The sequence below is a fragment of the Anolis sagrei genome, chromosome 4, assembly GCF_037176765.1.
Source record: "Anolis sagrei isolate rAnoSag1 chromosome 4, rAnoSag1.mat, whole genome shotgun sequence".
Taxonomy (NCBI): domain Eukaryota; kingdom Metazoa; phylum Chordata; class Lepidosauria; order Squamata; family Dactyloidae; genus Anolis; species Anolis sagrei.
Genome location: NC_090024.1, coordinates 19,418,383 through 19,443,497, shown reverse-complemented (window position 1 = coordinate 19,443,497; position 25,115 = coordinate 19,418,383). Strand labels below are relative to the sequence as shown.

At 41.8% G+C, this 25,115-nt stretch overlaps 2 protein-coding genes across 4 annotated transcripts in view; one reads left to right on the top strand and one right to left on the bottom strand.

The window, feature by feature from the left end:
- Positions 1–2,195, top strand: part of SQLE (squalene epoxidase) — a 31,594-nt gene extending 29,399 nt beyond the window's left edge. For both annotated transcript variants that reach the window (XM_067467291.1, XM_060775864.2), the window contains exon 12: positions 12–2,195. In XM_067467291.1, the coding sequence (XP_067323392.1) occupies positions 12–204 (193 nt within the window). In that variant the 3' untranslated portion in view covers positions 205–2,195. The remainder of the gene's footprint in view (positions 1–11) is intronic.
- Positions 2,196–3,610: 1,415 nt separating this feature from the next.
- The window catches only part of WASHC5 (WASH complex subunit 5), a 46,218-nt gene continuing 24,713 nt past the window's right edge, over positions 3,611–25,115 (bottom strand). For both annotated transcript variants that reach the window (XM_067467289.1, XM_067467290.1), the window contains exons 15-29: positions 23,609–23,719; positions 23,337–23,477; positions 21,007–21,087; positions 20,444–20,545; positions 16,303–16,482; positions 15,385–15,509; positions 15,106–15,268; positions 13,054–13,156; positions 11,629–11,708; positions 9,914–10,017; positions 9,159–9,288; positions 8,656–8,752; positions 8,080–8,233; positions 5,228–5,315; positions 3,611–4,028 (exon numbers count right to left, since the gene is read on the bottom strand). In XM_067467289.1, coding sequence (XP_067323390.1) covers positions 3,972–4,028; positions 5,228–5,315; positions 8,080–8,233; positions 8,656–8,752; positions 9,159–9,288; positions 9,914–10,017; positions 11,629–11,708; positions 13,054–13,156; positions 15,106–15,268; positions 15,385–15,509; positions 16,303–16,482; positions 20,444–20,545; positions 21,007–21,087; positions 23,337–23,477; positions 23,609–23,719 — 1,716 coding nt within the window. In that variant the 3' untranslated portion in view covers positions 3,611–3,971. The remainder of the gene's footprint in view (positions 4,029–5,227; positions 5,316–8,079; positions 8,234–8,655; positions 8,753–9,158; positions 9,289–9,913; positions 10,018–11,628; positions 11,709–13,053; positions 13,157–15,105; positions 15,269–15,384; positions 15,510–16,302; positions 16,483–20,443; positions 20,546–21,006; positions 21,088–23,336; positions 23,478–23,608; positions 23,720–25,115) is intronic.

The window sequence follows — 25,115 nt, the reverse complement described above, 5'->3', positions numbered from 1 at the left end:
CTTTCCTCCAGCCTGTCACCTAAGCCTATGGTTCTGATAGGCCACTTTTTTGCCGTCGCTCTCTATGCTGTTTATTTCAACTTCAAGTCAGAATCCTGGATCAACAAGCCCCGTGCAGTTTTCAAAAGCGCTGCAGTGATGTTCCGGGCTTGTTCTGTCATATTCCCACTCATATACTCTGAAATGAAGTACCTCATCTATTAGACCTGAAGAAACACATCTACAGGAAGAGGGAGATTGTCAAGACTCCTCACAGACCACCTTGTGGATATGACATCGTTTTGTCCTGTCGTTGTGTTTTTCTAAAAAAAAAAAGGAAGAAAAAAGAATCGGTTCCAGAGAGGGAAAACAATCGAGCCTGGCTTTATTTTGTGATTTGTAGTTGTGTATCTTTATACAGAGAGATAAGACACTGGCAAAGAATCTCCCTGCAGTTGTTGATACCTGGTGTGCAGGAAAACGTATGATCCTTGCAAGCAGTGAGTGGATGTGTATGTAAAGACCATTCTAGTCTATGGGACAATATGGAACCCACTACAGGTTCCTTTCTGCAAAAGAATTCCTAGCATAAGGAGGTGCTAATAACAGTATTGACCCTGGTAGCTATCAAAACATTCTCTTTTTCTGTTCCTCCAACTCTTTGGACCAGGGGTCAAGTGTTAGATGCAACTCTGCTACAGGAGAGTCTGAGACAGAATATACCTGTGGAGTGTTGGCTTAGTTCTCACTGAGAAGGTAAACTTGTTTCAGACCTTGGCAAAGTCTGTTTTTGGGGCTACGTTTTTTCGAATCTCCCAGCACAGCTTTGTTAATGTACTGTTCATGGTTGCAAGCAGATGTTTGGTATGGTTGATTACTCATCCATACAATCAAACCAAAAACACAACACCTCCCTGCAAATGGAAACCTAAGAATTTAGGGTGAGGGAAATAGGCCTGGGCCCTTCCCATTGGACTCTAGTTTTATATCTTCAAGGATCTATTCATTTTTTGAGAAGATCATCCAGTCATTGCGATTCCCACCTTGTGCTGCTGGTATGCAGACTTTACCCCCTCAGTGAGAATTAGACCATTGTTTTGGTTTGTTTGATTTCTGCAGACGGTCCTGCTTAAATTGAAATAATCCTGGCTCTGGCATTTTGCTGGAGTGTCGTCTTACCATTAAAGACAATAATGGGGAGGCTGTAGCACTTGAGATATTGTTGGACTGTAGCTTCTACCGTCATTTACTGCTGGCCACAAATGTACAGGTATGAACTGGAATCCAACAACATCTACTGGACCGCAGGCTCTCCCCAGTGGCCGAAGCTTACTGAGCCAGCTTTACACACACACAAAAAAAAAGCCTGAATGATTTAGCTGTTAAAGAGATACAGGACTGGGTTCTTGTAGCTTTGTTAAGAGATCCTGGATCAGGGAAAAAGTGCGGTCGGCCTTCCACTTTTGCAGATTTGATTATTAGTATGTTCTCTCTAGGAATTGCAAGGTCCTCCGTTATGACTGTATGGTCTGTTTCCATTGCAGAGTCACAGTAGAAGGCACGTAGGTTTCTAGAGAGAATATTTCTCTAGGGATTTATCAGTCTTGCAAGGCAATTCGATTGGTCACTTTTGGCAGAAGTTGATAATAGAGGATCCAAGAGAGGTGTTTCTGTGCTGTAAAGTTATATCAGATGGAATTATGGCACGTCTTGTCCGTCGCTCCATAAAGCTACCTTTAGCAACATAGCTGCTATCTGGCTTGTGGAGATGGGTGTATGTTGTAAAGAAATGTCTTGTCAGCTCCAAGGTGATTTGGGGAGAGGAGGGAGGAGACCTGCCATGATCAGGTCTGAAGGAACTTGTTGGCACCTCTTCTGATCCAGTCTCTTAGCAAAGTCTGGCAACCCTAGCTAGAGATGAATGTATGTATATTAAAATATGGAGAGGAAATACTTCGGTATGAGATTTATATACAAATGAAGTTTTTGAGAGAGATAGATGTTTACAATGACTATTATTAACAATAAGAAAGATGGCAAGTAAATGCTGATCTTTGAAAGGGAGCAGGCCATGCTCCATTCTTGCTAATAGCATTTAAAAAATAACAAAACCAAAGGGGCAGTTCAAACCATTTAATACATGCTACTTTTGTTGAGTTTGTAAAATTTTGATGTGATGCTTCCCCTTTACTATCAATTAAAATTTAAATACATTATGTTTTATTGCATTCTCATGCCTCTTTTTTTACTTTCTTGTGTTATAATTGTGTTGAGTCTTCCTTTCAGTGGGGAAAGGAGAAGCGTGATATTGAATTCTTGAGTGTTGGTTGGAGCAAAAAGACTGCAGGGGATTTATAAAGCGAGGATGTGCAATGTATGGTTCTCCAGATATTCAGTTGCAGTTCCCTTGATCCCTCACCATTGGCTACGTTGGCAGATGTTGATGGAAGCTGCAGTACAAGGTCACCTGGAGAGGTGAATGTTTCCTATGGTGTCACTACACCTCTTGCTTTAGAACTGGCTGTAGTTCCAGCCCTCTCCCAGGTTTCTTTTGATGCTGGACATTCAACATATACTACTGCTATAGCACACTACTCCTTAAACTGTAGGTCCTGAACCCAAATATTAGCTCAATGTTGGGGTTGCAAAAAACAAAAACAAACAGAAAACAGCAAAAGTAAAACATCGCAGTGTTTTAGTAGACTGCAGAAAATGCTTCATCTATTCTTCATAAAAAGGAGAAATCACCATGTTTGTTGTTTATGCGTCCAGTCGCTTCCAACTCTTTGTGACCTCATGGATAGCCCAGGCCAGAGCTCCCTGTCGGCAGTCATCATCCCCAGCTCCTTCAAGATCAAGTCAGTCACTTCAAGGATACCATCCATCCATCTTGCCCTTGGTCAGCCCCTCTTCCTTTTTTCTTCCATTTTCCCCAGCATTATTATCTTTTCCAAGCTCTCCAATATTATTATCTCTAATTTTATTTCCTCTAATATCTTTCTTTCCAATGAGCAGTCGGGCATTATTTCCTGAAGTATGGACTGGTTGGTTCTTCTCGCGGTCCAATTTTCCTCTAGCACCACAGTTCAAACACGTCCATCTTCCTTCACTCAGCCTTCCTTATGGTCCAGCTCTCACATCCAGAAGTTGCTACGGGGAATACCATTGTTTTAACTATGCGGATCTTCATTGCCAGTGTGATGTCTCTATTCTTAACTATTTTATCGAGATTGGCCATTGCTCTCCTCCCAAGAAGTAAACGTCGTCTTGATTTCCTGGCTGCAGTCTGCGTCTGCAGTAATCTTTGCATCTAGAAATACAAAGTCTGTCACGGTCTCCACGTCTTCTCCCTCTATTTGCCGGTTATCAATCAGTCTGGTTGCCATCATCTTGATTTTTTTATATATTTAACTGCAAACCAGCTTTTGCACTTTCCTCTTTCACCTTGGTTAGCAGGCTCCTCAGCTCCTCCTTGCTTTCAGCCATCAAAGTGGTATCATCTGCATATCTAAAGTGTTAACGTTTTGTTCAGCAATTTAAACTCCAGCCTTGGATTAATCAAGCCCCGCATGTCGTATGATGTGTTCTCCATACCATGATGCAGAGCAAATGAAGACAATCTGTCTAAATCTTCTTATTTTAGTATCATTATTTTAATTCCTATACAAAAAAGTCATCTTATGTATGTCAACATATTGCTCTCTAAGAACATAAAGTAAATATTTTTTGTACAGGTGGAATTATATATAAGGTTACAGGTTAAATAGAATTTGCTAGAATCAAGTACTCAATTGAGAACAATGACATGATTTTGGAGAAGGGTTAGTTGTAGAGACTAGTGTCACTTATTATTTTCAGTTCATGCACCAATAAGTATACTCTGCGAGTCAGAAAAATATTAAACAGTTTTGAAGTGTTAGTGTCATTCTTGATCCTTATCCTTCTTCCCTTGTTTGGGTATAGCCATCCAGGGCTGTGGTTTGTTCTGAAGTTCAGAGAACTGTTCGGAACTCATCAAAAATGAAATTAGGTACATGGGCTTCCACAACCTGGAGAAAAGAGGGGGATACTGGTTAAAAATCTGGAAAAATGGCAAAATAAGTAAAGAAAAATATGCTTTTGGATTAAAAAAGAGCATTAAGTGGCATGAGAAGACAGTATGCATTCTGTGTTCAGGAAATGACCATTTGAACGAGATAAGACTTGACTTAATGAACTCAAACCAGATTTGAAGTAATATTCCCAGTGGGATGTCTGAGATGAAGGAAAAGAGTAGTTTCATATTCTTGTTCCATCTTATCCAGTATGGACAGTCCCAGTAGTGAATCTTTACTAGCGATTAAGTGTCAATTTGGAGATAGGAAGGACTTCTTCCTATCTACAAATTAAATTAAGGCCTGTCCAGAGAAATGTATGTCAGAGTTCTGGATGAGGAGAGGACACTTATTCCAAGGTTTTCCATCCGCTTTGTGAGTTTGAATTCTAATTTCCTTGTCCCACCAATGGGCAGTACAATGACAAAGGACATAGGAGAGGAACTTCTTGGCTGTGGAACACCTTCAAGGCCCAAATGTTCCCAGTCTTTTTAATGCCAAGTCAAACCATGGTTAGTTATGCCTTTGGGCATAATTTTACTTCTAAGCATGTCTTTAACTCAGAGTTCCTCAAACTGTGCTCCTCCAGATGTTTTGGACTTCGGCTCCCACAATTCAACTGGTAAAATGGTTGGGATGTCTGGGAGCTGAAGTCCAAAACACCTGGAGGAGCACAGTTTGAGAAACACTGCAAACTTGTTACGTCTTCTAAAATTCTTACATTCTCTATCAGGGGTTCCCAAACTAAGGCCCGAGGGCCGGATACGGCCCTCCAAGGCGCTCGCTCAAGATCAACCTAAGTCTGAAATGACTTGAAAGCACACAACAAGAACAATCCTATCTCATCAGCCAAAAGCAGGCCCACACTTCCCATTGAAATACTAATAAGTTTATAGTTGTTAAAATTGTTCATCATTTTAATTATTGTATTGTTTTAAAGTGGGGTTTTTTTGCAATACAAATAAGATATGTGCAGTGTGCATAGGAATTCATTCATGCTTTTTTCAAATTAGAATCCAACACTTTGAGGGACTGTGACCTGGCCGTCTGTTAAAAAGTTTGAGGGACCCCCGGATTACATGAATGGTGTAATATGTTTTTATCTCACTTAAAATTATTCACTAATTTGGAATTGTTTATACTTTTTTACTCACCCTTCGTGGAAGTTTTGTGTAACGAACATAGTCTTCTAAGAAAAGCAAGGCACCCACAACATCGGCTGGCATTTCTGGGACCTTCTGACTATAGGCAGAAACAAAACCGCAATTTCAGAGTGTTTTTTTTTTAAACAGTGTCTGTAATTTTGGGTGTGCAAATATTAAAAAGGTAAAGGTTACCCCTTGACATGAAGTCTAGTCATGTCCAACTTCGGGTGTGGTGCTCATCTCCATTTCTAAACCAAAGAGCCGGCATTGTAGACACCTCCAAGGTCATTAACAGCAAGTTAAACATGGGCCAACAATATGATGCGGTGGCAAAAAAAGCCGATGGGATTTTGGCCTGCATCAATAGGAGCATAGTGTCTAGATCTAGGGAAGTAATGCTACCCCTCTATTCCGCTTTGGTTAGACCACACCTGGAATATTGTGTCCAATTCTGGGCACCACAATTCAAGAGAGATATTGACAAGCTGGAATGTGTCCAGAAGAGGGTGACTAAAATGATCAAGGGTCTGGAGAACAAGTCCTATGAGGAGCGGCTTAAGGAGCTGGGCATGTTTAGCCTGAAGAAGAGAAGGATGAGAGGAGATATGATAGCCATGTATAAATATGTGAGAGGAAGCCACAAGGAGGAGGGAGCAAGCTTGTTTACTGCTTCCATGGAGATTAGGACAAGGAACAATGGCTTCAAACTTAAAGGAGATTCCATCTGAACATGAGGAAGAACTTCCTGACTGTGAGAACCGTTCAGCAGTGGAACTCTCTGCCCCGGAGTGTGGTGGAGGCTCCTTCTTTGGAAGCTTTTAAACTGAGGCTGGATGGCCATCTGTCAGGGGTGATTTGAATGCAATATTCCTGCTTCTTGGCAGGGGGTTGGACTGGATGGCCCATGAGGTCTCTTCCAACTCTTTGATTCTATGATTCTATGATTTTATATGGCCAGTATGACTGCAGGGAGTGCTGTTGCCTTCTCATCAAAGTGGTACCTATAGATCTACTCAGACTTGCATGTTTTCGAACTGCTAGGTTGGCAGAAGCTGGAACGAACTGTGGGAGCTCACCGGCAACCTTTCAGTCAGCAAGTTCAGCAGCTCAGTGGTTTAACCCGCTGCGCCACTGTGAGTTCCTGTGCAAAGGTTAGGCCAATCCAAATAGAATATTATTTTAATAATTGGCTTAACCAAAACAAAGCTCCTGTATGCTTTAATGGATGTGCTGGGATAACATAATTTGCGGGGTCCTTCCCCCAGGACCCCTGCATATTCCCATAACAGACATGGGAAAACTTCAACCCTCCAGGTGTTTTAGATTCCAACTCCCACAATTCCTAATTGTGGGAGTTAAAAGTCCAAAACACCCGGAGGGCTGAAGTTTGCCCATGCCTTTTCTATAATGAAGAGCAGACACAATCTTCTCCATTGGAAGGAAGCTGGAACACAAATATGCCTTTCTTGCATGGACTGTCGTGCCCTCACCATCACATTTACATCAGTTAAATTCAACACAGTTATACAAGATCTCTTTAAACTGGGCAACAGCCTGACTTAAGCTCTTTCAAAGAACTGGAAACTGGCACTGTTCTCCCGTGGAGAATTTTCTAATGGAATAAACCATGCTAAGGAAAGCAAAATCATATACATGGGAGATATCCCAAGGGTCCCCTTCTGCCATGCTGGAAAACACAATCAAAGCACTCCCAACAGATGGCCATCTTATCCTGTTTCAAAACCTCCAGAGAAGGAGATTCCACCACACTCCAAATCAGTGCATTCTGCTTTGGAACAGCTCTTACTATCCAGAAATTCTTCATAATGTTTAGGTGGAATTGCTTTTCCTGCAGCTCAAATTTATTGCTTCTTTAGAGCTTCAAAAAACAAATTCACTTCGATCTTCAATATTGCATCCTGTCAAATGTATACACATACACTCACATTCACATATAGACACATACATATGCATATACACATGCATATATGCACACATCCATACATGTACATGTATATATACACTTACTAATGTTATACTCTCTGTGTATATATACATACACACATACATACATACACACATACATATACACATATATACACATATATACATACACACCTATAGATGGCTATACATATACTAATATTATATTCATATATATATATATATACACATACATACATATATACATACACACACACATATACATGTGCATACATACACACATATACTATTATTATTGTACTCTCTCTCTATATATACATACACATGCACACACTTACATATGCATACATATATACATACACAAATGCATATATACACACATGCATACACATGCACACATACATATACACATACGAATATACTCTCTCTATATACATGCATATATACATACACACATATACACACATACATAAACACATATATACATACATGTACACATGCCTATACACATACTAATATTACACTCATATATACACACACACACACACATACATGTAAATACATACACTCACATATACACACATACTAATATTATTACACTCTATATACATACACACATACTAATATTACACTCTGTATACATCCATCCATATTATTATGCTCATATTCAACATGTTTGCCTTTTCGTACACATTTTTGCCCCCTTTTCATCTTTTCTACTTCAGGGTAAATTTACCCAGTTCTCTCTGCTGTTTCTCATAGGGTATAATTTCCAGACATTTTACTATTTTGGTTCCCCTCCCCTAGACATATTCCACTTTATCAAGATCCTTTCTCATTTGTGGTGTCCAGAACTGCAAAACAACGAAGCAACTTGCGTCTGCAAACAAGTGCTGAAGGGAGGAGGGAAAAGGTACCTTGTGCACTGTTCCATCATCGAACGAACGAACTGACCGATGAGAGCCAGAAACTGCTCAGTGTATCGCGAATGGAACTGTTTCAGCAGAGTGAGCAGCCCAAGCACCAAAGGAGGCCAGTCAATGGGATCTGCTGGTTTCTTGCACACCATCCCTGAAGAGGGAGAAAAGAATTTTTTTTTCAGCTTGGAAAAGTTGTCTTTTGCAGATGAAGCTTTCCTGCTCATGTGCCGTAATCCATTCTTTTTATGGCTCTGTAGAGGATGGTGGTGGAAGAAGGACTTCTATCCATGTCACTCAAAGCAACTCGCTCTTTCTACAGTGTGATCCTGGGCCCAGAAAACAATTTCAAGGAAGCTTCTATAGAAAACGTTAGGAGGTGCGCAACCTGCACATCTAGTGCGGCTTCAGAATGCATCAGCCCATGTTCTAATTATTATTCAGTTTTTAAGATTGTTAAATGATTCAGTTGGAGGGAGGGGAAAAATTAGGGAGGGAAAAGGGTCAGAGGTTGAGAAGGTTTCATGTAGTTATTGAAAAACATGGGGGATAGAATGGAACCTTGAGATAACATACCTAGGTTTTTACTGTACTGAAGTTTCGGCAACTGGGAAATCAGGAAGAGAAAATTCACAATGGGGAAATACGGCAATCGTTTTGTGGTTATGTAGATCTAAAAATGGGGAAAAGATAAAGCAAGATGTGAAAAAAAATGCATAGATATTAATGTATCAAAAGAACTGATTGTCATTTCATATGTTTTGTTAAAGGAGTTCTGATGCCTCTCCAAACGACAAACTCCAGAATTTCACAGGGCAGAGCCTTTCCAGTAAAGGCATTGAAAGGCTATAATTGTATGTTGTGAAAGAGACCTTTGCCTCTGCAACTCTTGAGCTTCTCAAGTTTGTTGATATTTCCCCTCTGTGTGTGGATGGGACAATTTTGGCAACAACAGGATCAGAGTTCAGTGTACCAAAAATCACTTTTAGCCCATAGGGTTTCATAAAGTAAAGGTGCAGAACAAGTAGCCTACCAGAGGAGTTTGAGCCTTGCTAGGGAGGTAAACAATTCCACCTCACCTTATTTAATGGGTTGTGAATGCCGGCGGCCTCCAGGTAGGCTGTGATCTCATACAGAAGGGTGTTGTCCTCTTTAGGGCAAGGCAGAGATGGGTCCTGATAGTGAGCTTCTATGTCGGCCAGGATTGCTCTAGAAGAAGAGACAATAGAAGAGACAATAGAAGAAGCAGTCCAAGTTTCAGTAACCCCAGTTAATCGGAAAGTAAAGACCATGACAGCGGAAGCCACCACTCTGAACATTAAAGGAGTTCTCAAAAATGCTGAATCCTATCCCACAAATGTGCTTAGCACCTGGGACAGCTCCTTTGAAACACTGCACAAATGCAGAAGCCAGGCACTTCAGATTTCAATTTAAACCCAACTAACAAACAATTTTGCCTGTTGAGAGTTATGCTGTGAACTCTGATATGTAATCCCAGCTTTTGTTACATGTTTAAGGGAAGAATATGAAGTTTCAAAACAAAGGAAAACATATTTTCTCCTTGGCAGGCTAGTGGTGGCAGGTAGTGACTGATATGGCAGATTATGAGATGTTCTTCAAATTATCCCCCGTTTCTAATTTGTTTTGCATTCCTTATGCAAATTATGATCTGGCAGCCCTTGGTTAAACCCAACTTGCCTTTTCTGATTCAATCACACTGACTCAATTAAATACTGCGTTTCTCAAAGGTGACATTTTCACACCTTTCGATGTAAGTTGAAAACAACCGTTCATTATTATCCTGGCAACACAAACTGCATTCATGGATTCTTACGTATTCAGGTTCTCTAAAGCGGCCGCTAAATGTTTGGAGTCAAATCGACAGGAATAGTTAAGTTCGTTGGCTATCTGGCGCCTCAAAATCTGCATCTGTCCAACCTGCAGAGAGTGAGAAAAGAAAGACAAAACTGAGCTATGAGCAATAATACTAATATTAATACTAATAATAATACACTCTATTTATATTCTGCTCTATCTCCCTGAGGGGACTCAGAGTGGATTACAAGGATTACAACACACACAGATAGGCCAACATTCAATTCCTTTCATACAGTGAAATAACAATGACACACAAATACACAGAACAAAGGTAAAGGCTTCCCCTTTCATCTCCGACTTCTGGAGGCGGTGCTCAACTCTGGCCATGGGGGGCACTCCTGTTCCATTTCCAAGCCAAGGAGCCTGTTGTCCGTAGACACCTCCTGGTCACGCTGCCAAAGCAGTACCTATTGATCTACTCACATTTGCATGTTTTAGTAACTGCTAGGTTGGCATGAGCTAGAGCTAACAGCAGGAACTCACCCCAACTTGTGGCTTTGAACTGTCAATCTTCAGGCCAGCAGTTCAGCAGTACAAACCCAATGCGCCAACTGCGGCTTTGTTACATAAAGCTTCCTCTATTTCAGTGCTGATTTTACTATGTATCAATTAAGAGCATAGATTTATGGCTCTAATTGGGTCTGGGGGGAATCTTTAATGAACCTTCCTCCCACAAAAATTAATTGAAAGGGGCAAGCAATTCTTGAATGGACACATGTGTCATAAACAGCGCTCTGCCATTCCCTGTTATAGGAAAACATTAAGACCAGCTGATTGATGTCATCTCTGTCAGGCCTTGATCCTAGATCTATCTGGACTGGCAGTGATGATACTGTGTTTAAGTGGAAATGTACTCTGTACACTCTCAGAAGCAGTTCTTATACTTTCATACATCTTAAGATTTTCAGCTTTATGGATAGGATCCAGATTTTGTTGTTGTTTTTCATTGGTTCAGTCGTTTCCGACTTTTCATGACCTCATCTTCGTGACCTCATCGACCAGTCCACACCAGAGCTCCCTGTCAGCCGTCACCACCCCCAGCTCCTTCAAGGTCAATCCAGTCACTTCAAGGATACCATCCATCCATCTTGCCCTTGGTTGGCTCTTCTTCCTTTTTCCTTCCATTTCCCCCAGCATCATTGTCTTCAATGTATTGTCAAAGGTTTCATGGCCAGAATCACTGGGTTGTTGTAGGTTTTTTTGGGCTATATGGCCATGTTGTAGAGGCATTATCTCCTGACGTTTTGCCTGCATCTATAGTGAAATGCTGAGGATGCTTGCCATAGATGCAGGCAAAACATCAGGAGATAATGCCTCTAGAACATGGTCATATAGCCCGAAAAAACCTACAACAACCCAATAATTGTCTTCTCTAAGCTTTCCTTTCTTCTCATGATGTGGCCAAAGTACTTCACCTTTGCCTCTACTATCCTTCCCTCCAATGAGCAGTCAGGCTTTAGTCCAGATTTAGTCATGCTTAAAGCAGCACCATAATAATTAACAATACACCACTTAGTCACAATTAACTTGCTCTTTCAAAGCCCCATGAGTATACTCCAACCAGGACTGAATCTGGATTTAGCCCAATTTTTGCAAAAAGAACTATCACAAATGCCACCTAGACAAAAATCTATTTGTAGACAGTCAAAAGGATAGACAAATCCCATGTACCTTCATGATTGCATCAAGGTAAGCGGCCCATATCTTCTGAGTTTTGGCAATGGCTGCAGAATACACTTTGACACAATTGGCTGTAACAGAAAAATATGCTGTCAACATTTGTATTTAAGTGACTCTTTATTGGTTTGGGAGTTGTAGTTATTTGGGAGTTGTAGTTGCTGGGATTTATAATTCACCTACAATTAAAGAGCATTCTGAACTTCAGCAATGATGGAACTGAACCAAACTTGGCACACAGAACTCCCATGACCAAGAGAAAATACTGGAAGGGCTTGGTGGGTATTGACCTTGAGTTTTGGAATTGTAGTTCACCTACTTCCAGAGAGCACTGTGGACTCAAACAATGATAAATCTGGACCAAACTTGGCAGGAATACTCAATATGCCCAAATGTGAACACTGGTGGAGTTTGGGGGAAAATAGACCATGTCATTTGGGAGTTGTAGTTGCTGGGATTTATCAGGGAGGATTCTGAACCCCGCCAATGATAGGATTGGCCCAAACTTCCCACACAGAGACCTCCATAACCAACAGAAAATACTGGAGGGATTTGGGATGAATTGACAGGGATTTAGGGAAGACGTAGTTCATCTACATCCGGAGGGCAAACGACTATGCCAAAGGGATTCCTAAGACTATCAGAAATATGTTTTCTGATGATCTCTGAAACCCCCTCATGACCCCCTAAGGGTCCTGACTCCCAGGTTGAGAAACACTGTGTTAGCTGGTGCCCTTCTGATAGGCTTATGCATTGAAATCCCCAAAATCGCCATGATTAAGTGGCTTTGCAGGGTCTTCATGGCAGCCTCAGTGAGCTGTTTGGCAAACCCCGACCCAGACCAACCTGCTCCGTTCTCTCTGCAATCCCACTGAGTTATATCATCAGAAATTATCTCCCACGTCTCAGCAGGATTCCAACCTATAATTATGACCCAAGGCGGGAAGCAATGAATGCCTCTTCGTCATGTCCCTTGTGCACTAAACAATACAAAGCCTTTAAAACACACATGGACAACTTGCAGCACTGAGAATAATTTCAACAGCTCTTTGCAAATGATTAATTCAGATCTCTGGCAAGAGAGTTTTGTGTCTCCTCTGGCAACCAAGTGATAAGGGAGGGAAAGAGAATAAGGATTTGCATAAAGAGAGACAAGAAGAAGATGAAGGGCGTTGTCCATATTTGGCTCTGAACTCACCAATTTGAAAGAAAAAGAATGGAAATGTGATCCTTGACTAAAAAACAGAATTCTCCACTGCTTTTGCACAAGGAGTCATTTCTATAAGACACAGGTTTTGTTCTGCCAATCCTTTCCTATTTTAGCCACGTACTTGTAAGACTACTGCAAGTCACCTGCAGGCTGGATGAATTTGAAACTGTGGTTTGCCACCTGGAAGTCTAGCCAAAGGCTCTACCTACCCACAATTCCTTTGAGAGGGCTGACAGACTTCATAAGAGATTTCAGTGCCTCGTGCACTCCTTTGTCGTGCATCACGGTCTTCTGAAACATGCGGAGGAAATTCTAAAAAATAGACACATTGGGGGTGTTAATTTTGTTGGGTTTCAACCCAAGTCTCAAGTCCTCATTGAGGAACAGTTTAGTTAGCTTAGAAAAGTCTGTGGATTTCCCTTCCCCCATGTCTCCTGACTGACAGTTGGGAATGTATCTAATTTCTTCTCTCCTTTCAATCAATCAATCAATCAATGATTTATTACGGTCTTTGACCAGGACAGTACAGAATGGGGCACAGGTGCCCAAGGAAGGGAATCACAGTTCCCAAGTAGGTCAGATAAAAAGCAGATTAAAAACATTTTATAAGAGACAGATTAAAAAGCAGACTAAATTTACAGTTTAAAGTATATGTATGAATCTAAAATAGGGGGCGGCTAATAACAAATATCAGACCCCGGTGCGGAGAGCCATCCGTCTCGGGAGCGGAGCGCAGCCGGAAGGGGGCCGCATCTCGCCCGTAGCGCAATGCACGTTCGCGGGGAACCCGGCGCTAAATCATTCGTAGATGACCTGATTCTGGGTCAGGGTGTCATACGTAGCAGAGCAGCTCCCTCGCTGTGATCTATTGAAAGTCAGCCCTCGACACAAGCTTCTCTCCTCTCTGTTTCTGCTTCCATTCTGATTGGTTGTTTAAAATGGATACTAGGCAAGTTATGTTTATATATCTGTGGAATGTCCGGGGTGGGAGAAATAACTCTTGTCTGCTTGAGACAAGTGTGAATATTGTAATTGGCCACCTTGATTAGCATTAAATGGCCTTGCAGTTTCAAAGACTGGCTGATTGCTGCCTGGGGGAATCCTTTGTTGGGAGGTGATTAGCTGCCCCTGATTGTTTCTTGTCTGGAATTCCTGTTTTTGAGTGTTATTATTTATTTACTGTTTTGATTTTTAAGTGTTTTAATACTGGTAGCCAGATTTTGTTCATTTTCATGGTTTCCTCCTTTCTGTTGAAATTGTCCACATGCTTGTGGATTTCAGTGGCTTCTCTGTGTAGCCTGACATGGTGGTTGTGAGAGTGGTCCAGCATTTCTGTGTTCTCAAATAATATGCTGTGTCCAGGCTGGTTCATCAGGTGCTCTGCTATGGCTGACTTCTCTGGTTGAAGTAGTTTGCAGTGCCTTTCATGTTCCCTGATTCAAGTTTGGGCAATGCTGCTGGGTTTGGTGGTCCCTATGTAGAGTTGTCCACAGCTGCATGGTATACGATAGACACCTGCAGAGGTAAGAGGAACCCTCTTGTCCTTTGCTGAATGTAGCATTTGTTGGATTTTCTTAGTGGATCTGGCTACTAGTATTAAAAAATACTCTAAAATCAGGACAGTAAATAAAGAGGAATACTAACCCCCCCACCCCCCCAAAAAAACAGGGAAATTCCTGAAATGAAACAATAAGGGTCTGCGAACACCTCCCAACAAAGGATTTCCCCTGGCAGACCTTGAAGCTGCAAGGCCATTCAGCGCTAATCAATGTGGCCAATTGCAACATTCACACTTTTTTCTCCCACCCTGGACATTCCACAGATATATATACTGTACTTGCCTAGTTTCCAGCAAACCTCACAACCTATGAGGAAGCCTGCCATAGATGTGGTTGAAATGTCAGGAGGGAATGCTTCTGGAACATGGCTATACAGTCTGGAAAACACACAGCAACCCAACACTTGTTCCTAATTGTCTGGGACTACTTCATGATGAAGTCTTATGGAAAAGCAATGACCTTGTAAATACTTCTAGGTGGAGAATTTGGTTTGGTTTACTTATTTTATAGTTGGGGTGGGGGAAATGGGTCACTACTCCATTGCCTTCCTTGATGACAGTCAGAGATCCTGTTGTCCTATTCTGGGTCTGCCCAATATCCCAACCACAGGCAAACGGAAGGGACACTTGCAGATCTACTGCAAAATCACATATCCAATAGACTTTACTCTCTGTTCACTTCTAGATTATTAATACCAGGTACCTGAAGTTCCTTCACAATCATGAAGCAGAGAAGCCTGTCCAAACCATTCAGGCCAAAGGTGCCCAAAGTGTCCTGGATCTCGGAAAAGAGGCGGCTGCTGGATACCTCCTGATGGGTTTTCATGTCATACCATGTGTTTAGTTGGTCAATATAACAGGCAACTCTGAAAGGAGACAGGAGGAGAATTGAGGGACACAAACACGAGTGAAAGATGACACCAGAAAAACAAGAACATTTATTAAGGAGGCCTCATTAAAAGAAGTCATATCCAACACTCACTTTGGATCAGTGATCCTGAGAATCTCTCGGCAGAGGCGACCAATAAACGTCACAGATTCATCCACTGGTGCAAATTTGGGTATTGGGATATGGGTGGACTGGTATATGCTTTGCCAATCTTGAATCTGAAACACAGTAGGTTCAAATAATTTTGAGGACTATACTGAACAACATTCCTTTTGCTGCAAGATTTAGGTCTTTGATGTCAAGGGGAAACTTTTACCTTTACTTTACCTTTCTGTAACATGGGCAAGTCATGCAAGCTATCAAATATTTATTTATTTATTTATTTATTTATTATTTATTTATTTACAGCTTTTATATTCTGCCCTTCTCACCCCGCAGGGGACTCAGGGCGGATTACAATGTACACATATATGGCAAACATTCAATGCCAATTTTGACATACAACATATACAGACATAGACAGAGGCTATCTAACTTTTTCTGGCCACCAGGGGAGCTGTCGCTTTCATCATCCATCTGCGACACTGATGAAGCACTTCCGCATTCCCCGCATGTTTTTGCTAAAGTCTTTCTTATGGCCTCATAAATTAGTTAATTTAGCCTCCCCACCCTTTAAGGTGGTACCTTATTTTGCTACTTGACATATGCAACTGCCTTTCGGGTTGCAAAGGTCGACAACGGGCTACACAATTGGTTGGAAACCCATTCCAACCCGGGCTGGCTTCGAACTCATGACCCTCCGGTCAGAGTGATCTCAATAAATAAATAAATAAATAAATAAATAAATAAATAAATAGATAGATAGATAGATAGATAGATGTTTATTTTAGAGAATCATTAAGTGTTAATTTGAGCTGCATAAGTATCCCATCCTTGATTCTGCTTCTGTATTCTACCTTTAATGATGACTTTAATTGCTGCAGAACTAAAAACAGCTAGGCTATCTCGTACCTTGGTCCTTAAGAAGTTATTGCACTCCTGCTCCACGCTGTAGTTGATGATTCGCGACACTTCTTCTTGCCAGATTTTTAATCCATAAATGTTGACATAATCCTGGATGTACTCAAAGGAACGATGGAATCCATCCATGGTGGCTGCCATGTCTTTTAACCTGGGCATGAGTTCACTGGGCTGTGAAAACAGGGAAAGTTAATCACGCCATCAGACAGACACTGATCACAATCTCCATATGAGTGACCCGCATATCCCATAGTTTCATTTGCCCAAATATGACAAAGTATGACAAGTCCAGACATCTTCCTAGTGAAACTATATGACAGTTTTTTAAACCTTTCCCACTTGTGAGCCTCTTCCATCTGCAAATTTGTTACAACACTTCAAGTATACATGTATATAAAATAGATATAAAAATCAAAGGTTTACTGACAACAAACCAACCTTTTCAAGGCTTACTAAACAGGCTGATTTCCCTTTTTGTGGAGTATAACTGAAGCACTTTCTGTAAGCACTGCATGTTGTTGCTAACAGATTTGTGTAAATGGGTGGCATTTACACAAAGCACCTGGATTGTGGCGCAGCTGGCTGAGTGTCAGCTGCATTAAGATCACTCTGACCAAAAGGTCATGAGTTCGAAGCCAGCCCGGGTTGGAGTGGGTTTCCAACCAATTGTGTAGCCTGTTGCCGACCTTTGCAACCCGAAAGACAGTTGCATCTGTCAAGTAGAAAAATTAGGTACCACCTTAAAGTGTGGGGAGGCTAAATTAACTAATTTATGAGGCCATAAAAAAGACTCCAGCAAAGCACTTCAGCAAAAAGCATGTGGGGAATGCGGAAGTACTTCATCAGTGTCGCAGATGGACGATGAAAAGCGACAGCTTCCCTGGCGGCCAGAAAAAGTTAAATAGCTTCTGTGTATGTCTGTATATGTTGTATGTCAAAATTGGCATTGAATGTTTGCCATATATGTGTACACTGTAATCCGCCCTGAGTCCCCTGCGGGTGAGAAGGGCGAAATATAAATACTGCAAATAAATAAATACATTTAGAAACTGTTGCCAAATTTTTCATGACCCCAACATTACGCTAAACAGGGGACCTCATTTGGGGTCAAGACCCACAGATTAAAAAGCAGTTCTCTATGGTATGCTTGCATCAGAAGCTGACTGCAGAGCAGGTATCGACAAACTTCAGCCCTTCAGGTGTTTTGGACTCCCAACTCCCACAATTCTTAACAGCCTATCGGCTGTGGGAGTTGAAGTCCAAAACACCTGGAAGGCTGAAGTTTGCCCATACACACTGTAGTCACACTGGAGGACCTAGACATGCCTAGAGATGGGGCATTTCCTAGCTCCTCCAGCACAATTCTATGCTATGTTTTTGCTTCTGAAAATCTTTTCCCCCCAATATGGTTTGCTGTTAACCATATATTTCACTAACCACAGTAAGTCTAGGAGCACTGATGTGATAGCTGTACTATACTTAAGCTATGAGGCTGAAACATATTAAAAATCATCCCCATATGAAGAGGGGGGAAATTAAAATAGCATTTTATAGCAAACAAAGAGTTGACAATTATCTTGCTTTAGTGTATTGTTGAAGGCTTTCATGGCCGGAGTCACTGAGTTGTTGTGGATTTTTCGGGCTGTATGGCCATAATCTAGAAGTATTCTCTACTGACATTTCACCTGCAGCCTCACAACCTCTGAGGATGCCTGCCATAGATGCAGGCAAAACGTCAGGAGAGAATGCTTCTAGAACATGGCCATACAGCCCAAAAAACTTACAACAACCCAACTTGCTTTAACTAAACATAGCTGAAGATGGACATCAGTGTTATTCAAGTCACTATTAAAGATGGCATAAAGCAGCAGATCATACAGGTCCTTCTGTATGATAGAATCATAGAATCATAGAGTTGGAAGAGACCTCATGAGCCATCCAGTCCAACCCCCTGCCAAGAAGCAAGAATATTGCATTCAAAGCACCCCTGACAGATGGCCATCCAGCCTCTGCTTAAAAGCTTCCAAAGAAGGAGCCTCCACCACACTCCGAGGCAGAGAGTTCCACTGCTGAATGGCTCTCACAGTCAGGAAGTTCTTCAGTGATACGGTGACCACGGGAGCATTTTCACAGTTAAAAATCGTGCGCCAGCTGTGCCCATACCTTGGCAAGTCTGACTTGGCCACGGTAATCCATGCTCTGGTTACATCCCATATAGACTACTGCAACATGCTCTATATGGGGTTGCCTTCAAAGACTGTTTGGAAGCTGCAAATGGTCTTGCGGGCAGCAGCCAGGTTGCTAACAGGAGCGGAGCTCAGGGAGCACACAACTCCTCTGTTGCGCCAGCTCCACTGGCTGCCAGTTTGCTTCCGGGCACAATTCAAAGTACTGGCTTTAGCCTATAAAGCCCTAAATGGTTCTGGACCAGCTTACCTATCTGAACCATCTAGGACACTAAGATCTTCTCGGGAGGCCCTGCTCTCAGTCCTGCCTTCCTCACAGATGCATTTGGCGGTGATGAGAGACAGGGCCTTCTCAGTAGTGGCCCCTCGACTGTGGAACGTCCTTCCCAGGGATATAAAATCAGCCCCCCTATACCCTGACTTTTTGAAGAAAGGTTAAAACCTAGTTTTTTTAGCAGGCCTTTGCTAACCCAGCATAACTATACGAAATCAGGGAACGACCTGACGATGCAACTGAATAAAGTTTTTACAAGGAGACGTTCACCACAATGTTTTTACGGCTCTGTATGGTCTTTTTCTATTTTTATATCTTATGCTAAATGTTTTAACAGTGTTCTATGATTGTTTTATTTGTTGAGGCACCCAATGTTGCCAACTGCGAACTGCCCTGAGTCACTTTATAATAATAATAATAATAACACTTTATTTGTACCCCGCTACCATCTCCCCAAGGGACTCGGTGTGGCTTACATGAGGCCGAGCCCAAACACAACAATACAAGCAATAATAACAACAATAGAAGCAATTAAAAAACATAAGCAATAAAATACACAAGATTATCAATAAGACAACACACAATTAAAAACAGTGGGAAGGCCAAATGTAGAGTTAAAATTGGAAATAATGCTGGGGCATGGACGAAAGGTGATACAGTGTTTGTGGAAGGGCATACAAGCAGACCTTCAGGCAAATATAGTAAATAAATAAATAAAATATATGCCTAAGTATGTATTTTAAAACTTGCCTAAGTGTAGGATTGTTAGCTGACTTGAGTCTCCATGGGGAGAAAGGTGGGGTATAAAGAAAGTTAACAACAACAACAGCAACAACAACAACAATCCTTTGACTTATCTTTTCTGCTCTAGAGACTAGCATACAGGGCAATGGATTAGAACTCCATCTAAACATAAGGAAAAACCTCCTGATGGTGGTAATAATAATAATAATAATAATAATAATAATAATAATAATAATAATCTTTATTTATACTCCTCCACCATCTCCCCAAAGGGGACTCGGGGTGGCTAACATGAGGCCAAGCCCAAAAATAATACAGTTAGACACAAAACAACAGAAAAATTACATCAAAAGTAACAAAATAAAACAAAGCAAAAAGTGCAAAATAACATAATAAAATCAAACAGAAAGGGTGGGCCAAATGCACGAGATAAAATGTTAAAACGTTAGAGCTGTTCAACACTGGTAGCAAAATCCTATTGAAAATAGCAAATCCTATGGGCAAAAAAATGTTCCTTAGAAGGATGCTATAGAGCAGGCATGTGCAAACTTCAGCCCTCCAGGTGTTTTGGACTTCAACTCCCACAATTCCTAACAGCCAGGAATTGTGGGTGTTGAGGTCCAAAATATCTGGAGGGTCAAAGTTTGCCCATGCCTGCCACAGAGTTATGCTGGAGGGCCTATGGCCACCCAACCTTTAAACAGAGGTTCAATGGCTACATGTTGGACTGGATGGCCCTTGTGCTCTCTTTCCAGCTCTATGATTCTATGACTTGTAATTCAAGCCCCAAAACCTGGCCTTGGTAGTCAACAAATACACAAATATACATGATAACCACGTGTATGCACTGTGTCACAATTGGTTTAGGCCAAGCAGAAATATGGAAGTGGAGGAAAATGGGAAGCATTTGAGAGCCATCTCTGGACACCTTGGCTTTGGGGTTGAACATGAGTCCTCTGTGAAGAGCGAGGGCCACCCGTTTCACCAGCTCCTTCCTTATTCCATCTTCTAGCAGCTGCTTTGGATCCACCTGAGGAGAAAGGAAACGTGCGTGTGTGTGAGAGAGAGGTCATGTGAATAATGCTAAATTCTTTCCACAAGTGGGAATGCAACAGTTCAATCAAGCTGCTGCACGCAACAATTATGATCTATATCAGGAGTTCAGAGAGTTCTCAGAAACTGGCAGCCCTGCTCTTTCACATATCTGCTTAAGGAAGAGTGTGTGTTTCAAGCTGCTTTCCAGCTTTTTTTAGTTTTGTCGAAAACTTTCATGGCTGGAATCACTGGGTTGTTGTAGGTTTTTCGGGCTGTATGGCCATGTTCTAGAAGCATTCTCTCCTGACGTTTTGCCTGCATCTATGGCAAGCATCCTCAGAGGTTGTGAGACCTCACAACCTCTGAGGATGCTTGCCATAGATGCAGGTGAAACGTCAGGAGAGAATGCTTCCAGAACATTTTTTTTTAGTTTGCTTCTGTGATGGGAAACATTACCTTAATGATCCCGACCAGTGTTGTTTTCATCATCAGGATGCCTTCCGTGAAAATTGAAATGGCATGTGTGAGCTTCGCAACCTTTGGAAAAAAGAATGAGAGAATAGCAATTAAAAGTGGCACCTATGATGGTCAATGCAGAGCAATGCTAAAGAAGTTCCTCCTTTTCCATACCTTACAGCAGTGGTTCTCAACCTTTCTAATGCTGTGACCCCTTAATACAGTTCCTCATGTTGTGGTGACCCCTAAACATAATATTATTTTTGTTGCTACTTCACAACTATATTTTTGCTACTGTTGTGAATCATAATATAAATATCTGATATGCAGGATGTATTTTCATTCACTGGACCAAATTTGGCACAAATACGTGAATACTGGTGAGGTTGGCAGGGGATTGATGTTGTCATTTGGGCGTTATAGTTGGTGGGATTTATAGTTTACCTACAATCAAAGAGCATTATGAACTCCAACAATGTAATTGAACCAATCTTGCCACACAGAACTCCCTTGACCAACAGAAAATACTGGAAGGGTTTGGTGGGCATTGACCTTGAGGTTTGGAGTTTTAGTTCACCTACATCCAGAGAGCACTATGGACTCACACAATGATGGATCTGGACCAAACTTGCCATGAATACTCAACATGCCAAATGTGAATGAACACTGGTGGAGTTTGGGAAAAATAGACCTTGGCATTTGAGAGTTTTAGTTGCTGGGATTTATAGTTCACCTACAATAAAAGATCATTCTGATCCCCACCAATGATAGAATTGGGCCAAACTTCCCATATGGAACCCCTAAGACCAACAGAAAATACCATGTTTTTGGATTGTCTTTGGCGGCCCCTCTGAAACCCCCTCATGACCCCCCCCAGGGGTCCCGACCCCCAGGTTGAGAACCACTGCCTTACAGCTTCCAACAAAATACCTATATCTGTCATTTTGCTAGAGGGCATGTTGTTGTTTATTCGTTCAATCGCTTCTGACTCTTGGTGACCTCATCAACCAGCCCAGGCCAGAGTTCCCTGTTGACCGTGGCCACCCCCAGCTCCTTCAGAGTCAAGCCAGTCACTTCAAGGATACCATCCATCCATCTTGCCCTTGGTCGGCCCCTCTTACTTTTTCCTTCCACTTTCCCCAGCATCATTCTCTTCTCTAAGCTTTCCTGTCTTCTCATGATGTGGCCAAAGTACTTCAGCTAGAGGGCATGTCTAAGCCAATTTGTGATTACTATGCCAAATGTAGCACATTAGCCACAAACATTGACTCCATTACAGGAAGAAGGCTTTAGAAGCAAACTGTGCTCCTCCAGGTTGTTTTGGACTTGGCTTCCAGAAATCCCAGCCATTTTACAAGCTGTTAGGAATTGTGGGAGCTGAAGTCCAAAACAACTGCGGGGCGGGAGGGGGCACAGTTTGAGAAACTCTGATTTAGACAATGGTATCACCCCTGGTGACGCGGCGAGTTAAACCGTTAAGCTGCTAAACTTGCTGACTTAAAGGTTGGCAGTTCAAATCCAGAGAGTGGGGTGAGCTCCTGCTGTTAGCCCCAGCTTCTGCCAACCTAGCAGTTTGAGAGTAGATCAATAAGTACCGCTCCGGAGGGAAGGTAAAGGCGAGACTGTTTTTATTATTTATTGTTTTAATGATTGCTTATGTACTGTCTAATTATTATTTATGCTTAATTGTCGTTTTATTATTGTGGTTGTTATGGATTGGCATCGCGTCAGTGTCCAATGTATGGCACTGAAGTTTTGCCAGTTATGTGTAAACCGCTTTGAGTGCCCCTAGGGGTGAGAAAAGCGGTATACAAATACTGTAAACAAATAATACTGTAAATAATAGTCATGCCGGCCACATGACTTTGGAGGTGTCTATGGACAATGCTGGTTCTTCGGCTTAGAAATGGAGATGAGCACCACCCCCCAGAGTTGGACTCGACTAGACTTAATGTCAAGGGGAAACCTTTACCTTTACCTTAATGACCTAAATCAAATACTGAGTCCTATCTAGAATAACCTACTTAATCAATGGAACTTACTTACGTAAGTGTTGAGTCTTATCAAACTCCTATTGTTTCAGTGCGTTGACTCCTTTTGCGTAATAACTATATTAGGAAAGGAGTGAAATCATGTGCGTTCTATCCTGACCTCACAACCTCTGAGGATGCCTACCACAGATGGGGGCGAAACGTCAGTAGAGAATGCTTCTGGAACATAGCCAGACAGCCCGAAAAACTCACCACAACCCAGTGATTCTGGCCAAGGAAGCGTTCGACAACACATCCCTATCTCTCTCTGCTCCCAAGTTTTAAAAAACGAAAACTCGCCTCGTATCGTGGCCCAAGCTGGGCATAGTCCCGCAGTTTGTCTTTGTCCAGGCGGGTGGGCACTTCAATGATATTGTGCGTCTGCAGCTTTATGATCTTAAGGAGGGAGGTAAACATGCTTTCCGGGATAATCTGCAAAACCTTTTTAAAAAAATATAGCAAAAGCAAGAAGATAGATTTAGGTGTAATCTGTAACAACTCTTTTAAAATCAAGTATAATAATAATTAGGAAAACGCACACATTCAGAGCAGGATTATAAGGCAAGTCTCACCTTTCTCACATAGGAGACCAGTTCTCCAGAATAATACTGTGATACGCTGAGAAGGTCGGGGCTGTTTGCTTGATTGATACGAAGCAGTGGCATATCAAGAGCTGAAGCCAGCTAAAAGTAAAATGTAGAATAATATAATAAATAATAAATATTTATTTATGTCCTGCTTTTCTCCCGCGCAGGACCCAAAGCGGCTTACAACATATTCAAATAATGTAAACAACAAACCATATATATTGATAATAAGTATAAAAAATATGATAAAATAAGCAGTTTAAAACAACAATAATATACATTCACGTTCTTGTGGCATCATGTCAGATTATATTGTACTTTGTTCCAGTCCAGAAGCATTAAGGTTTCTAAGGTGTGAGACAACTACACATGCCAAGGGCAATGGAAATGAATAGGTCCCACTTTTTTTGCATTAGGGTATTCTCATACTAACATATCTGCTGGCTTTTGTAATTGCATCAAGGTAGAAAAAATAGCTAGGAGTCTGTTGATTCACACTGTACACTCTAATGAACCCATAATGGTTTATGTGCTGGCACGGCTGTGCCAGGAGATTTGATTCTTTTTCTTGCAATGTTAGTTTGCATGAATCCATTTGGGCTATGCATTTTGCAATTGGGTAGCTTTCCCCAGGTTGCAATCATAGGGCCAACAACCTATCAATCATCGTTAGAGCCTTTAGATCTGCCCCTTTCCCCAGGTTTTGGAGGGAAAAGGGGACTTTCAGTTCAGTCTCACAGTTTGAAGCCTTACAGTAGGACGTGTGAACTTCTCTCTACCCCACCTGTAAAAAGCTTTGCTTCTTACAGCTCTGCTGGGGTTAAAGAAACAGATCTACAGCCAGCTTTGCTGGGGTTAAAGATATAGATCTGCAGCCAGCTTTTGCTGGGGAAAAAGGAAAACCTCTACAGCTTTGCTGGAGTAAAGTTACAGTTCCACAGCCTTCGTGGAGAAACTAAAAGGACACCAGCTTGGCAGATCTGCAGCAACCATGGCCTGGTAAGGGACCACTCGGGCTATCCATAACACAGCTTGGAGCCGGGAATTGGGGCCTCACGCCAGCAGGGTTAAGAAAGATTGCCCAAGGAGGGGTCGGAAGGTTTCCCTAGAGAGGAAAGGAACAGTTTATCAAGCAGTTGCCTGTCCCTTGTTGGCAGATCGAGAAAGCTACTAGTTTTTCAAGATTATATGGCATTTTATTCATTTGTTTGAAGATTTACGCCTTAATAAAGAACTTTGTTGGACTTATTCTGAGCCTCTACAGAACTTTGTTGTGGGAAACCTAAAGGGACCCTTTAGCTGAGGCACCCCGGCGTCCCGTTGGGTATACAGAAAGCACGTCCTATAAACACACAATGTCATAGGCCCAGCGCGCGACAGCACAGTTTAAGATGAGTTCTGGATCATTTAGTGCAGTTCCAAACCTTTTATTGACCAGGGACCTGTCTGACCAGGCACCACTCTCCAACATTAGTACCAAAAGGGTTACGAA